Below are 17,555 nucleotides of genomic sequence, written 5' to 3'. Positions count from 1 at the left end.
GTAACCAGGCGAGATCAATACAACAGCATCCTGTTTCCCATGAATCATTAATAATGTACAGGGATGAGGTGGCAATCAGTTAAAGTATAACTAAAGGCAAAACTTGTTTTTAAGGTTCAGATAGCGTGGGGAGGAGAGGGACTTGTCCGGTTTTTATTGCTGTCTGTGTTCCCTTTAGAAAGATCTTCTGTCACTGTCAAAATAAAAAAAACTGGCTGGGGTTGTAACACTCATCCCTACTCTATCCAAAATGGAAAAAAATAAAGGTAGTTTTAGATCTACTTTAAGGCTGGGTTCAGACACGTGTGGTGCAAATTGAAGCTCAGACTTCCCTGCGAAGGGAAAATTCAGTTGTTCAGCATTTCATGGCAGTTTTTAATCAGCATCAGCTCAGGATTGCTTCAGTATTTTATCCTGTTCACAAGGGAACACATCTGCGAATCAGATGCGTGCCCATAGAAGGTAATGGGCCTGAATTTGCACTACCTAGAAAACGCACATTTTTTGTGCAATGCGGAGTGCGAATGCACCGCAGATATGTGAACCAGCCTCGTTAAAATGAATGTATTTTGAAACGTCCTGCGAATTGGATGCGGTGTTAGCAGCATCTAATTCGCATAGGTGTGAACGGGGCCTAAGAAAGATTGTAGATAACGACTAATGTATAGACACATTTAACATTCTTTGATTTTATCCCTCTACACAATTCAATGTAAATGCACACAAAACAGATGGCTAATGCATTTTAGGAGATCACAAATGTGCACTAGGCTGAGCTCAGGCATCCACACACAACCAGATCTTGTTCCAACACAAAAAAACAAAAAACATGTTATACTTACCTGCTCTGCGCAGTGGTTGTGCACAGAGCAGCTCGGATCCTCCTCTTCTTGGGTCCCCTCTGCCTCTCCTAGCCCCTCCCTTCCACGAGTGCCCCCACAGCAAGCAGCTTGCTATAAGGTACCCGACCCGAGTCACGGCTCCCTGCATCCATTCAGCCATGGAGCTGCGGCCTGCTCCCCCCCTTCTTTCCTAATTGGCCGAGTGACTTTGACAGCAGCCAGAGCCAATGACGCTGCTGTCTCAGCCAATGAGGAGGGGAGTCCTGGCCAGCCAAGACACCCCTGCAACATTGCTGGATCAAGATGGGCTCAGGTAAGTATTATAATTTTTTTTTTATGCGCAGCAGCCCTCCTATCTGAATGCATTCAGATAAAGAAAAAAACCTTCTGCCTTTACAACCACTTTAATTGTATATTTAAAAAAAAAAAAAAGAAGGGCTGTGATAAGCAGCAAGAGACCAGGATGTATTTTAAAATATTAAACAGCTTGAAGCTGAATTCCAGGCATGGGTTGGCACTGAAGTTACATTGTAGAACCAAAGTACACAGATGCCATACCTGTGGGACCATTGTCAAAGCAGAGAAAGAGTAGTAGGCACTACAGTGTGGTGGGGGAGGGGTGGGGGCACTCCTCAGCACTGCGGCCACTCACAGAGCAACCTATTTTCCCTCAATAAATGCAAGATGTTCTCTGATCAAACATGGTGGAGAGGAGGGCCAGTGATGTCATGATCTCCACCTCAATCAATTTAAAAAAAAAAAAAACAAAAAAAACGCTTTGCATTTGGAAAACCCAGAACACAGTAACAATCATTGTAGTATTAGCACTTAGGCCCCTTTCACACTGGGGCGGTGGGTGCATCGGCAGTAAAGTGACGCTATTTTTAGTGGCGCTTTAACGTCAATTTCACAGTACTATTTGGCCACTAGTGGGGAGCTTTTACCCCCACCCAGTGGCCCGAGAAAGGGTTAAAACCACCGCAAAGTGCTGCTGCAGTATCGCTTTGTCGGCTGGCCGGTGGCCAGGAGCGGTGTATACACCACTCCAAAGATGCTGCTTGCAGGAGTTTTTTTAATGTCCTGCAAGTGCACCGCTTCAGCGTGAAAGCATTCAAGCTTTCACACTGGAGACACAGGAGTGGCTCTTTCAGGGTGCTTTGCAGGCACTAGTTTTAGCGCTGTAACGCTAAAAAGCGCTCCAGTGCAAAAGGGGTCTTACACAGCAGTGCCACGTGTGTGGCGCGTATTATACTGGACCAATGTAACTAGGCAATAGAAGCTTTACTTGGAGTTCAGTTTTAACACCCAACTCCAGGTATTGTGTTAGGACCCGTTCACATGAGCCCTCTGAAGAGCAATCTGTGGTGGATCAGTTTTCAGAGCATCCGACATGTGGTGGAGGCGGCAATAAGTCACCTCCTCACCGCCCGGTTTAATCCCATAAATCTCACATCACAAGCATTGCACATGATTGCAGGGTAATTGTGGTGCGGCCCTATAGAACTGCATTAGTCACATTCAGATGCCTGCTGAAAGGGACATGCTGCTTAACTTTCACTGCTGACACAGCAACCACCTTCTTTTACTGCCCCTTAGCCACATGTATGAATGAAACCATAACGCAAATAGTTTGTCTGGACCAAGCTAGTCCAAAAAAAAAAAAAAAAAAAAAAAAAAAAAAAAAAAGCCTTCACCAAGAAATGTAGCTGCTATCGACGCTGTATAAACTGTTTGTGGCATATCAGCTATATACAGAATTGTGATCTGGTAGCAGTACCGGGACTTGCATTATGCAGCTGGAAATAAATCAAGTCAGGCTGAGTGCTGCTCAGCCAATCGCAGGAAGCTTTGTATTTTTATGAATGAAGGATTCCTCTGATTGGCTGAGGTGGACGACATCTCAACCTGAGGAATCCTTGTAGTCATGTGCAAAAATACACGGCTTCCAGTGAAAGGATAAGTGCTGCTCAGCCAGACTTGATTTTTTCCAAGGAACAGGACAGAAGTCTGTATACTGTATATAGTCGATGCCAAATACATTCCATACAGCATTGACAGTGACCCAAAACTTTACGTTACGCTGGCCATAAAAGATTTTATTTTTTTCTCTCTTCAGTCAGCAGAAAAAAGGAAAGACGTCTTCTGACAGCCCAACTCTCCAGTGTCAGAATACAATGATCAGCAAATGTAGCCGCCGATCGACAAAAGATTTCAAATAATCCCATTTAACAGAAGTCTCTCTGAAGAGTGACTTCTGTTGAACAGGGACAGCCACACATGGATCACATCAACACAGCCACACAGTCGCCCTTGCTTTAATCATCTGTGGCCATCTTTAGTATAACCAGATTTTCTTGTCCAGCCTGAACAAGGGACATCTAATAGATTCTAATAAGAATCTCCACTGCCAGCTATTGTATTCAGACAGCTGCAGCGCCTGTGGCTGTCAGAATACCCAATCAGTGACTGCATCGGATTAGCTGCAGTCACTGCTCAGCTGATAATATTCCACCCAGTTCAATAATTTTTTTGATTGAAGTTTGTTGAGTCAGGTGGTACCAGAAGAGCTACCCACAACTGGAATCTTGGCAAATTCAGCAGCAATTGGCCAAAATTCAAGCCATGTATTGCCAGCTTTAGGGGACACAATATTTGAGATTCACTGCCCAAAATGTCCCAACAACACAAACCAGATGTAAAGTCAGCCACACTTACTACAATCTTAAAGTAAAATATCTCTTATGTTCACAATACAGGTTACAATCTGCCCATACAATCTTAGATATACCAAAACTATATAATATAGGAAGTACCTAAACTATCCAATAACCCTTTAGCCAAGTAGGCCCTTACACTGAATAACATCCCAATGACTAAGCTCTGAGGGGCAGAGTAAGGCCTCATGCACACGAGACGCAGGTGAAAACTCTGCTCAAAAAAAAAAGCTGAAACGTGCGCTTTGCCGCGTTTGCGTTTATAAAGATAACATCATATAGACCCTCCCCAAGCTCTCAAAGCATGTTTTTTTTGTTAAACTATTTCTGCTATTTTGATCAGAGTGAGCAGCAGCAGCATAGAGAGCAGTTGTACACTTGCATTTGCCTCTCTTTCTGTGGTATATATTTTGAAATGGATCCCATATTGAATATATGTCAGGAAATGCTCCTGATGTTGCTCTTGATGAGACAGCAACGTCGTCGCAAATTTCGTGAGAGGTCCAGAGTCAGAACTCGTCGATATTGGACCCATCCGTTGATGGGACAGAGAATGTCCGTTGGATATTTCACAAACATGTGCAGCTGCGTACCTACCCCGACAAGTTTTTTAATTTTAGCCGGAGGTCCATTGTCACATTTGATCTGCTCTTAGAAAAAGTACGGCCTGGTCTGACATTCGTGGACACCAATATGAGAAACAGTGTGTCACCAGAGGAACGTCTGTTGGTAACGAAAATATATTTATCTATGGATGTACTGATGAATTTTTTTCTCTGTCCTTTATATTTAAAAAAGTGATGTCCATTTATAGCAAATTATCCAATTTTTTTAAATATCTAACATTTTCTTGTGGTAATTAACACGTTTTCATTATTTCTAATATAAAACAATATTAAAATAGTTAATTACTTTTTTAATCTTAACCCCCCTAGCGGTAATCCCGAGTCTGGCTCAGGTTAGGAATTTACTGATAGGAGCGGTAACCCCGAGCCAGACTCGGGATCGCATCGCTGGATGCAGGGGAGGACACAGGAAGAAGTTACTTACCTTGTCTCCTGGATCCAGCGATGTCCCCCGCGCTGTGTGATCGAGCTGTCCTGCGCTCGATTCACAGTGCCGAATGCCGCCGAGCTCCGTTCCCTGCGGCGTTACGGCGGAAAATTCAAAAAAGTAAAAAGACACAAAACACACACAGCACTATAATCTTACAGATTACCGTGCTGTATTAAAAATTACACACCCCCTTTGTCCCTAGTGGTCTGTGCAGTGCCCTGCATGCACTTTTACACTATAAATACTGTTTTTTCTGCCTGGAACTTGGAAATTGTCCATAGCAACCAAAACATGTCCCTTTTTCAGTGTTTTAGGATTTGATTACATTATTGAATCATTTTTATTATTCTTTATTATATTATAAACTTTATCATACCCGGGATGTCTACTAGACTCTGGTTTGAAGAGATTTAAGAGAGTTATTCCTAAGAATTACAGGACTACAAAATAAAACGCCAAATTTCCATGCAAAATAATTGTACCGCTTTCAGCACCTAAAACCGGACTGAATCATACCGCCAGGGAGGTTAACCAGTTGCCGACCGCCGCACGCCGATGTACGTCGGTACAATGGCACGGGCAGGCATAAGGACATACATGTACGTCCCTTGCCTCCCGCGGGTCGGGGGCCCGATCGGGCCCCCGCCCGGTGCCTGCGGCGGTCGGTATTCGTTCGGGAGCGATCCCGGACGAGGGGACGGCCATTCATTCATGGCCACCCCCTCGCGATCGCTCCCGACGAATAGAAATCCCCGGTGACATCACTTCCTCTCCTGTAATGTAAACACAGGAGAGGAAGTGATGTATTCTCTCCTCCGTGTCGGTATTTTTCGTTCCGACACGGAGGAGAGCGGATCAGTAAGTTGCACCAACACTCAACACACACAGTAGAACATGCCAGGCACACTCACACCCCCCCTTTACCCCCCGATCACCCCCCCAATTACCCCTGCCCCCCAGTCACAGTGACACCAATGTCATTTTTTTTTTTTTTTTTTTTTTGCATTGGTGTCATTTGTGACTGTAATAACTGTTAGGGCAGTTAGAGTTAGCCCCCTTTAGTTCTAATGTACCCCCCTAACCCCCCCAATAAAGGTTTAACCCCGTGATCACCCCCCGTCGCCAGTGTCACTAAGGCTGGGTTCACATTGCAGCGGTTTATGAGAACGAATGTGATTCGCACCGCACTGCAGTGCAAATCACATCCGATCTCTGTGCGATTCGAGTTCAGCCATTCGCCGCACCCGCCGGAAATTCGCACGGGACCCTTTTTTTGGCCCGCAGCAGAATCGGATCGCATGGGTGTTCACACCATGCGATCCGAGTTTGCAGATCGCACTGCGATATGCGAACTGATCTGGGGGTGTCAGTAACATTTCACTGACACTCCCAGCAGTTCGCATAGGGCAGTGTGAACTGCCGCCGGGAGGCATGCGATGCGGGAACCCGCCGCGGATTCGCGGCGTTTCCGCATCGCTCCAGTGTGAACCCAGCCTAATAAGCGATCATTTTTCTGATCGCCGTATTAGTGTCACAGGTGACGCTAGTTAGGCAGGTAGGTATTTAGGTTCGCCGCAGCTTTTTATAGCGCCAGGGACCCCCATATACTACCGCATAAAGCCCCCTGATTGCCCCCTAGTTAACCCTTTCACCAGTGATCACCATATAACTGTTACAGGTGACGCTGGTTGGTTAGTTATTTTTTTATAGTTTCAGGGCACCCGCCATTTATTACCTAATAAAGGTTTAACCCCCTGATCACCCGGCGGGTGTCATTTGTGACTAATAACTGTTAGGGCAGTTAGGGTTAGCCCCCTTTAGTTCTAAGGTACCCCCCTAACCCCCCCAATAAAGGTTTAACCCCGTGATCACCCCCCGTCGCCAGTGTCACTAAGGCTGGGTTCACATTGCAGCGGTTTATGAGAACGGATGTGATTCGCACCGCACTGCAGTGCAAATCACATCCGATCTCTGTGCGATTCGAGTTCAGCCATTCGCCGCACCCGCCGCAAATTCGCACGGGACCCTTTTTTTGGCCCGCAGCAGAATCGGATCGCATGGGTGTTCACACCATGCGATCCGAGTTTGCAGATCGCACTGCGATATGCGAACTGATCTGGGGGTGTCAGTAACATTTCACTGACACTCCCAGCAGTTCGCATAGGGCAGTGTGAACTGCCGCCGGGAGGCATGCGATGCGGGAACCCGCCGCGCATTCGTGGCGTTCCCGCATCGCTCCAGTGTGAACCCAGCCTAATAAGCGATCGTTTTTCTGATCGCTGTATTAGTGTCACAGGTGACGCTAGTTAGGCAGGTAGGTATTTAGGTTCGCTGCAGCTTTTTATAGCGCCAGGGACCCCCATATACTACCGCATAAAGCCCCCTAATTGCCCCCTAGTTAACCCTTTCACCAGTGATCACCATATAACTGTTACAGGTGACGCTGGTTGGTTAGTTATTTTTTTATAGTTTCAGGGCACCCGCCATTTATTACCTAGTCTCACTAGTGTACCCCTAAATTTAGGGGTGTCTTTCCAAAATGGGGTCATTTGGGGGGGGTTTGTGCCATCTTGGCATTTTATGGCCTTCAAAACTGTAACGCCCTTAGAAAGCCTGAAGGCGGTGCTTGGTTTTCGGGGCCCCGTACGCGGCTAGGCTCCCAAAAAGTCCCACATATGTGGTATCCCCGTACTCAGGAGAAGCAGCAGAATTTATTTTGGGGTGTCATTTCACATATGCCCATGGCATGCATGAGCAATATATCATTTAGTGACAACTTTGTTAAAAAAAAAAAAAAAAAAAAAAAAAAAGTTTGTAATTTTCCCGCAACTTGTGGCAAAATATAAAATATTCCATGAACTCAACATGCCTCTCAGCAAATAGCTTGGGGTGTCTACTTTCTAAAATGGGGTCATTTGTGGGGGTTTTGTGCCATCTTGGCATTTTATGGCCTTCAAAACTGTAATAGGTAGTGAGAAGTGAACTCAAAAATTTACGCCCTTAGAAAGCCTGAAGGCGGTGCTTGGTTTTAGGGGCCCCGTACGCGGCTAGGCTCCCAAAAAGTCCCACATATGTGGTATCCCCATACTCAGGAGAAGCAGCAGAATTTATTTTGGGGTGTCATTTCACATACGCCCATAGCATGTGTGAGCAATATATCATTTAGTGACAACTTTGTGTAAAAAAAAAAAAAATTTTTTTTTTGTCATTATTCAATCGCTTGAGGCAAAAAAATAAAATATTCAATGGGCTCAACATGCCTCTTATCAATTTCCTTAGGGGGTCTACTTTCCAAAATGGGGTCATTTGGGGGGGTTTTGTACTGCCCTGCCATTTTAGCACCTCAAGAAATGAGATAGGCAGTCGTAAACTAAAAGCTGCGTAAATTCCAGAAAACGTACCTTAGTTTGTAGATGTGACAACTTTTGCGCAAACCAATAAATATACAGTTATTGACTTTTTTTTACCAAAGACATGTGGCTGAATACATTTTGGCCTAAATGTATGACTAAAATTGAGTTTATTGGATTTTTCTAATAACAAAAAGTAGAAAATATCATTTTTTTTCAAAATTTGCGGTCTTTTTTACGTTTATATCGCAAAAAATAAAAATCGCAGAGGCAATCAAATACCATCAAAAGAAAGCTCTATTTGTGGGAAGAAAAGGACGCAAATTTTGTTTGGGTACAACATTGCATGACCGCGCAATTACCAGTTAAAGCAGCGCAGTGCCAAAGTGTAAAAAGACCTCTGGTCATTTACCAGCAAAATGGTCCGGTCTGAAAGTGGTTAATATAGGTTTTTATTCATTTTTTCTAGTTTCAAATTGTTTTATTTAAAAGCAAATCTACGTTAATTCGATTTTTTATAATTGTCTTAAATTTATTTGGCCAATTTTTTAATATATTTTTATTGTGAAATATGTACGGATTAATATATTTTAATTCTTTGCTGCTGTATATGGTAGTATAATATTTTTTAATGCCTTATTAAAATATCCAGAATCCTAACACTAACCCCAACCCCTAACAGCTAACAGCTAACAGCTAACAGCTAACAGCTAACAGCTAACAGCTAACAGCTAACAGCTAACAGCTAACAGCTAACAGCTAACAGCTAACAGCTAACAGCTAACAGCTAACAGCTAACAGCTAACAGCTAACAGCTAACAGCTAACAGCTAACAGCTAACAGCTAACAGCTAACAGCTAACAGCTAACAGCTAACCCCTAACAGCTAACCCCTAACAGCTAACAGCTAACCCCTAACAGCTAACCCTAACCCCTAACAGCTAACCCTAACCCCTAACAGCTAACCCCTAACAGCTAACCCCTAACAGCTAACCCCTAACAGCTAACCCCTAACAGCTAACCCTAACCCCTAACAGCTAACCCTAACCCCTAACAGCTAACCCTAACCCCTAACAGCTAACCCTAACCCCTAACAGCTAACCCTAACCCCTAACAGCTAACCCTAACCGCTAAACAATAACCCTAACGGATAACCACTTACCATAACACTCAACCCTAATGACCAAATTGCATTGCCGCAGATGGTCACAGTTGACTTTGAGGCCATGCATCTCTGATTCAGAAAAGTGCATGACATTTTGCGACCCGACTTTGGGGCCCCCTATCTCGGGGTCACTTGGTGACAGCCAAATTTGGATATGTTGTAGTGCTAGATACACTGTGTCTGCATACCAAATTTGGGGTTCCTGGCAATAATTGGCCCCAAGATATGGGCCCCCAAAGTCGGGTCACAAAATGTCATGCACTTTTCTGCATCAGAGAATGACATTTTGTGACCCGATTTTGGGGCCCCCTATCTCGGGGTTACTTGGTGATAGGAACCCCAAATTTGGATATGTTGTAGTGCTAGATACACAGTGTCTGCATACCGAATTTGAGGTTCCTGGCAATAAAGGAATAGTTCCTTTAAAAACGCATATAAACGCAAACGCGGCTAAACACGGGTGCCGCGTTTTGCGTCTGAACCCATTTTTTTGCTTCTGGAAAAACGAGGTTAAACGCAACTGCATAAAAACGGCAAAAAACGAGACTGTGTGCATGGACACATAGGATAACGTTGAATGAGTTCAGGGGCAGTTGAAAAAAGTGTCCAACTGCATCTGGACACGCGTTTAACTGCGTCTCGTGTGCATGAGGCCTAAAACACGTTGGGGGCGTGGCCTGGTGGGAGTCCAAGCTGAGGTCATCTCTCCCATAACCATCACAGGACAGCATGGACGTCCTGCACTAGAAGGAAGAGAGGAAAGACCCCTGATGCCGGAGTCTCAAACTGGCGGCCCTCCAGCTGTTGCAAAACTACAAGTTCCATGAGGCATTGAAAGGCTGAGAGTTAAGAGCATGACTCCCAAAGGCATGATGGGACTTTTAGTTTTGCAACAGCTGGAGGGCCACCAGTTTGAGACCCCTGTTCTAGTGACTATATGAGCTACGTCCCTTGCTGGCACTCCTGCATTGGATGCGGAATCACCCACACTACCCCCCATAGTGATCGAGCCTGAGCGGCACACAAACAAATTGTGGATCACACGGCATAACTTACTACATCTAAAAGCAGGTTGTACAGTCAAATTTTAATGTGTATGAGGCGCTTTAGACTGACCAACTACCATATATAATGCAAAGCACTGCCCAACTTTACATCCACTGAATGGATGGTTTATGAAAGCCCCCCGACACCACACAGTTGCTGGTAAACGTAAAATAGAGTGTATAGATATTTTACAACCAGACTAATGTGAGCAGCTTTACATTTCCTAAAGAACATTTAATCAGATCATTCAATGGCTGCAACCTGTATTATGGCATTTCCGGTGGTGCAATCATAATCTGTGATATGATAATTATTGGCAAGCATAGGTTAAGGAAAAAAAAATGTTTTTCACAGTCTTGGATAGAGTAGGGAATAAATGAGAACCCCTGTCAGGTTTTTACTGCTATTTGGGGCTCCGTTAGAGAGACCTGTCATTACTTCCAATCCACATTTTACTTGACAAGGAGTGGGAGGAACTCTCCAACAGCAACACAGACAGAAATAAAAATGTTTTCTTTTAAGGCTAGAAGCCCCACCATTGTCACAGATTCCCCACACTTCCGGACTGGTGAAGCCACTATCAACAGGACAAGTGAGGAAAAATCTGCATGGCAGACACATTGGAAGACAGCGAGAGAGAGCAAGAGGAGGCACATGCAACAGGAGATGGGCAACCTGTTACATGAGACTACTGTGATTACAGCCCATTTAGAAATCAATTCTTTCAAATACTCCCTACATTAAAGTGGTTGTAAAGTCTTTACAAGCACTTTTTGCTACAGGTAAGCCTATAATAAGGCTTACCTGTAGCTATAATGGATATCTCCTAAACCTGCACGGTTTAGGAGATATCCCTGTATTTGCATGTGGCGATGTCATTGGCACATGCACAGTTACGCAAACTGAAGCAACGGCATGCATTAGACTGTGCAGTTACTGACGGCTCCCACATGCACGTGCGGGAGTGATGTCAGAGCCGCAATACCCGGAAGTAACCCCCGGGAGAGATGTCGGCCGCCATTTGTCTTGCAGGGTTTTTTGGCTTTTTTGTAATGGTTTATAACCACTTTAACAAATGCCTTGTAACACATTTGATATTTTTCTCAGCAAGATAAGTTATAAAATGTAAAATATGGGGGGGGGGGGGGGGTCAAACAAGGTATAGTAGAAGTCAAGTCCAAAAAAAACAATTCTTCCTTCTCTGATTTGCTAAATCACCAAAACAGAGACTAGTGCATGCTGGGGTCCCAGGGGTCATGCAGAAAAGAACCACAGGTGGAACACCAGGGCTTTAGGATGAGGTCCCTTTTACTACTGCTCTGTAGCAAAATTGCAGTAAAAACAAGATTTTGCAGCGTTTTTTGGGCCGCATGCACCTGGGAAAAATGTACATGTGACTCAAAAACGCAAGTCGCGGGTGCGTTTTTAACACAATTTCTATTTCAATAGGAAGCTTCTTTTTTTTGGGTGCGGTTTTCAAAACCACACCAAAGATGCAGCATATGTATGACTTCTGAAAACTCACCACACCCACAGCGCAGTAGTGTGAAAGGTCCCATAGGATTTGAAGGGAAAGATTTTTTTCCTGCAAGGTAAATCGGCGTGAAAGGGCCGTAAGAAGAAACTTTCTCCCAGATGGTGCGACGTCCTCATATATACACTGATCTGCCACAACATTATGACCACCCACCATAATTTGAGGTACGGATATCACTAGACCTCTGAAGGTATGCTGTATCTGCCACCCAGCTGTCTGTAGCAGATCCTTTAAGTCCTGTAGGATGTGAAGTTTGGCCTCCATGGATTGGACTTGTTTTTCCAGGACATCCCATAGATGCTTGATTGGATTGAGATCTGGAGAGTTTGGAGGTCAAATCAACACTTAAAACTCATGCTCAAGCCATTCTTGAACCATTTTTGCAGTGTGCCTGGGCTTATGATCCTTCTAAAAGATGCCACTACCATCAGGAAATACAGTTTGCATGAAGGAGTGTATTTGGTGAGAAGCAATGTTTAGGTAGGTAGTATGTGTACTAACATCCACGTGAATGACAGGACCCAAGGTTTTCCAGCCGTGCATTACCAAAATCATCACTAGAGGTCGACCGATATGGGTTTTTCTCTGGCCGATGCCGATATTTAGAAATCATGGCGGCCGATAGCCGATATATGATGCCGATTTATTTGGGCCGATATGTTAGGCCGATTTTATTTCATTTATTTTTTTCCTTTTTTTATTTATTCTTTTTTTTTTTTTTAATCCCCCTTGATCTAACACACCTTTCCCACTGGGGCATTTTTCAAGCGCTTTTGGGCTAAAAATAGCACCTGTAAAGTGCCTGCAAAATGGCTCCCCTGCAGTCTGTGTGAAAGACGGAGTGCTTTCACACGGAGGCGATGCGCTGGCAGGATCTTTAAAAAAAAAAAGTCCTGCAAGCAGCACGTTTGGAGTGGTGTATACCGCTCCTCCACCACTCCTGCCCATTGATATGAATGGGCACCACTGCCGAAGCGCATGCAATGCGATTTGGCAGCAGTGCTTCATGGGCGCCTTTAACCTCTTCCTTGGCCGCTAGCTGGGTTATATGTGCCCCACTAGCAGCCAAATAGCACCGCTAAAATGATAGTAAAAAGCGTCTAAAACTTGCGTTTTACCATCAACGCCTGCCCGCTCCAGTGTGAAAGCAGTCTTCATAAGTGATACAGAAAATTTCTTACATTTAAACATTTATTAAACAAAACAAACCTCCAATCAGTTTACTTGTATGTATGATTTAGATAAAAAAAAAAAAATTTTTTAAATAGTGTATTCTTTTCCCCAAAAAATGCATTTGAAAGACCTCTGTGCAAATGCCGTGTGACATAAAATATTGCAACAACCGCTATTTTATTCCCTAGGATCTCTGCTAAAAAAATATATATAATTTTTGGGGGGGGGGTCTAAGTGATTTTCTGGCAGAAAATACAGGATTTTTACTTGTAAGCAACAAGTGTCAGAAAAGATTTAGTCTTTAAATGGTTAAACTGAACTTCTACACACTGAGATGATTTCATTCATTGAAGTGTAAACATTGTATCTTTCTGTTCTTTTCTTGGCAGCCTGCCCAGAGAGGAGGAAAGTGTTTCTATAAGGGCTGGTTCACACAGCAGGCGAGGCGACTCCGACTTGCCTCGCCGCGACCTGCCGCGGCCTCAGCGGCGACTTGCAAATGACTTCTGTATAGAAGTCAATGCAAGTCGCCCCGAGGTCGCCCAAAAGTAGTACAGGAACCTTTTTTCTGAGTCGGAGCGACTCGAGTCGCTCCTCTCAGAACGGTTCCATTGTACAGAACGGGGGCGACTTGCGAGAGCGAGACGAGGCGAGTCGTGTCGCCTCGCATCACCCGCTGTGTGAACCGGCTCTAAGGACTCGGGCAACTTACACTGACTTCTATACAGAAGTCATTTCAAAGTCCCGCTGTAGTTCTAAATCGGCTTTTTATCAGCCGATTATTTAAAAAAACGGCAAATATCGGCCGATATATCGGCCGGCCGCTATATCGGTCGACCACTAATCATCACACTGCCTCCCACGGCTTGCCTTCTTTCCATACTGCATCCTGGTGCCATCTCCTCCTCAGGTAAGCGAAGCACACACATCACCATCCACTAAGGGTGCAACGGATCAAAAAAACGTACGCATCGGATCAGAGTCACGGATCGGATCATTTTTCGGATCAGCAAATAATAATTGAATTTGCAAAAACCTGTGAAAATTCCACCACCATATAGTCCCTATTGTAATATCCACAATCTCCCCCACTGAAATATCCATGACATCTCCCCCACTGAAATATCCACGTCATCTCCCCCAATGTAATATTGGCTGAGCATGGATGGGTATGCAAGGTATGGCAGAGTACTGGAAGGCTACTGAGGGATGGCTGTGACAGCAATTGTCACAGAGCAGCGCTGTGGGCACTACAGATGCAGCCCACAGCGCTGCTGCCATCTGATTTCTCCCCTCCACTGTACAAATCTGTACACAGAGGGGAGAGAGGAACAGTGTTTACAAGTGATCACATTGTAAACACCAATAGGTGCACCAAGATGGCCGCCGCTCCAGAAATAGGCCGAAGCTGCAGCTTTTCCTAAGGCCGAGAACGCGGAGCGCTCCGCAGATTGAGGCATGTGCCGATCCGAGCGGGGTGACCCGTTCGGATCACGGATCGGTGCATATCCGCTGCACCCCTACCATCCACATTATGAAAAAGAACAAGAGGAGATTTATCAGACCAGGCTGCCATCTTTCATTGCTCTGTGGTTAGGTTCTGATGCTTACCTGCCGATTGTAGGTGCTCCTGGATGTGAACATGGGTCAGTATGGGCACCTTGACCGGTCTGCAGGTACACAGCACAACACACAACAAACTGCTATGTCCTTTCTTTTCTGCTTTCAACACATCAACTTCATAGACAACATGCATCTTGCTGCCCAAAACATCCCACGGATTTTCAGATTCCATTGCAATTAGATAATGAGCGTTATTCACTTTACCCGGCATTGGTCATAAAGTTATGGCTGATCGGTGAGTGCGTTTATGAACATCTAGCCCTAAACCCTTTGACTGTCAGGTCCATACATTGTAAAAGTCAGGGGCAGCTACACATGAAAACGTTGATTGTGATAGGCATTACATATCACCGCACATGCTGAGGTGAGAGGAATATTTCTAGAGCCAGAGCTCCTGCATAACTCCAAACGTATGACTTGTGGGGACTTTTAAAGCATTCTCTATGCAAAAAATAGAATACCGAACTCTGTCACGTTTAACGGGCACACGCAACTTTAAAGGTGTCAGCATTGGCTTCTCTCTGGAGGAGTGTGCAGAGGAGGCAGCCGACAAAGGAAACCCCATAGTAAGTCTATAGGCGATGTCACTCCCCATTCATTTCACAGCCGCCTTCCGCTGCTGGAGATCAGCTTCAAAAAATGTATACCGATTTCTTCTTTACAGGGTAAGGTCGTGGATGTCCATAGATGTAGCGATTTTAGTGGGGTGCACTTGCACTTTAAGGCTTGAAATGTTTGGTCTATTTACTCGGCTCAGCCTCATCTTTTCTATTTTACAAATTAGGCAATTTAACTGCCACCATTTTATTCACCAGGTACTCTGCTTTCAGAAATATCATATTTTGGGGTTTGGAATTTGAGTGGTGATTTCGGAATGATGCCCACAACTACAGGCATCATCCAGATATCTTTTTCTTTGGCGGGCGATTCCCTACATTGTAAATGCCAGCTTGCCGGAACTTCTTCAGTCTCTCCCGTGCGATTGGAGAGCCAGAGAATGAACACGCTGACATGAGCGGTTTACCATAGAGCTGGTCCCCGGTCTCTATGACCCTCGGAAGCCAAAAGCCACGTCATGACATCACTTCTGTCTCCGGCAGATGTAAACCCTGCCATTTTTATTTTTTTGCTTGAAAGCCTGAGATCGATTGTTTTTTTTTTACCTCAGGCTTTCCAGCATAGATGAGAGAAGTGGGGATTTAGAGACCCCAGATCTCTCTATAAAGAGGACCTGTCATGTCATATTTCTATTACAAGGGATGTTTCTATTCTAAGTGATATAAAAAAATATATATATTTTAAGCTCCCCATCCCCCTTGTGTTTGCACGCAGAAGCAAATGCGTACATAGTTCATGCTAGCATATGTAAACAGCGTTTAAGCCACACATGTGAGATATATATATATAAAACTTTTATTTACTGGTAATGGCGGCGATCAGTGATTTTTAGCGTGATGGTGATGGACAAATTGGACACTTTTTGGGGAACACCAATACAGTGATCAGTCCGATAGGCTTCGGCTGTGTCCAATCACAGCGGGAGCAGATTACTGGTACCGCGCGCCCCAGACCCCATGCACGAAATCACATACAAGTACATGATTTCGCACAGGAGGGCTTCCCTGCCATAAGAGATCTGCATGGGGCGGTCCAGAAGGGGTTAAAGTAGAGATCCAAAAGTCAAATACTGCAGCTGCTTTTAAAATAGGGACACTTACCTGTCCAGTGTGCCCACAATGTCCTCACCCAAACCGTCCCTCGGTTCTCGGGTGGAGGCACCGGCATCTCCAGTAAGGAAATCAGGAAGTGAAATCTTGCGGCTTCACAGCCTGGTTCCCTAATGCGCATCACACGGCACGTTCTGACTGGTCCCTGCTGTCTTCTGGGACCTGTTTGTCTCCCAGAAGATGGAGGGGTGGGGCCGGACATGGCGTAGATCGCCGTGGATACTGAAAGTGGGAGAAAATACCCGCTTTAGACAGGTATCTGCCCCCCCCCCCCCCAACCAAACAAAAAAAAAGAAAAAAGGTACCAAATGTGACACTGGAAGGGGGAAAATCGGACAGCAGAAGTTCCATTTTGGGGGGGGGGGGGGGGGGGTAACTGCACTTTAAAGTGTATTCCCCCGCCCCCAAACAAAAATTGCTACGCAAATACCATGCGACATGAAAAAAATATTGCAACAACCGCCATTTTATTCTCTAGGGTCTCTGCTTAAAAATAATTATATGTTTGGGAGTTCTGAGTAATTTCCTAGCAGAAATTTTTTTTTTTTACATGTAGAGGAGGAATGATAGACTTGGCTTTGGTGGCAAGTGGTTAAAGCATGTGCAAAATCACAACCCCAGCTCTGGCAGTGAAAGGGTTAAATCAGTGAGAGAGGAGCCACAGACACACACCTACATAGTGTAGGGATCCATAGAGACAGTACTATGTAAGAGATGACACGGAGAGTCCATAGAGAAGGAAGCTCCCACCCTGCCCCCTCCCCAGTCTCACCCATGTGTTGTGTATCCAGCTGTACAGCCGGCATCTCCTTGAGCGGAATGTGCCCGGAGCCGCCATCCCCGCACCACCTGAAGCAGCACAGCACACACGACATAGCGACTGAACACAAGCGAGTGCTGAGCCGTCCGGGATACACCTTACCACCGACTACGCAACACAGAGCGCCGCCGCTGATACAGACAGTGCCAACAGCGACCCCTTATGGACGGGAGGAGCACGGCAGCCCGAACAGCAGTATAGCTGGCTCTATTCATTTCCATTGGGCTTGTCCACAGTCACACCATAGAGCGGTGTAGATATGAATGTGTGAGGGCACAACTCCCTGTTGTCACCAAAGGGCCTCATCGTGTACACTGGACATTTTAGTCATTGCTGCATACCTCCCAATATTTTGAGATGGGAATGAGGGACACCTGCTTGCAAATATATGTAGGCATAGGGCACGTCCCCTTAAAGGAGAATTAACCCAAAAAAAGGTTAATTAAATCCACAAGTGCTTTTTTTACCACTACAATTCCTTTATATTGGGTTTTAAAATGTA

The 17,555-nt window shown here is 45.0% G+C and overlaps 1 protein-coding gene across 1 annotated transcript in view; it reads right to left on the bottom strand.

Moving 5' to 3' along the window:
- The window catches only part of SPRYD7 (SPRY domain containing 7), a 51,469-nt gene extending 34,313 nt beyond the window's left edge, over positions 1-17,156 (bottom strand). Inside the window, exon 1 of the mRNA XM_077484283.1 lies at positions 17,006-17,156. Within this exon, the coding sequence (XP_077340409.1) occupies positions 17,006-17,108 (103 nt within the window). The 5' untranslated portion in view covers positions 17,109-17,156. The remainder of the gene's footprint in view (positions 1-17,005) is intronic.
- Positions 17,157-17,555: the final 399 nt, after the last annotated feature.

Source organism: Lithobates pipiens, unplaced genomic scaffold (assembly GCF_037356315.1).
Source record: "Lithobates pipiens isolate NorthernLeopardFrog02 unplaced genomic scaffold, aLitPip1_a1.2 Scaffold_16, whole genome shotgun sequence".
Taxonomy (NCBI): Eukaryota; Metazoa; Chordata; class Amphibia; order Anura; family Ranidae; genus Lithobates; species Lithobates pipiens.
The sequence above is the reverse complement of the archived record's forward strand: the minus strand, read 5'-3'. Positions and strand labels throughout refer to the sequence as shown.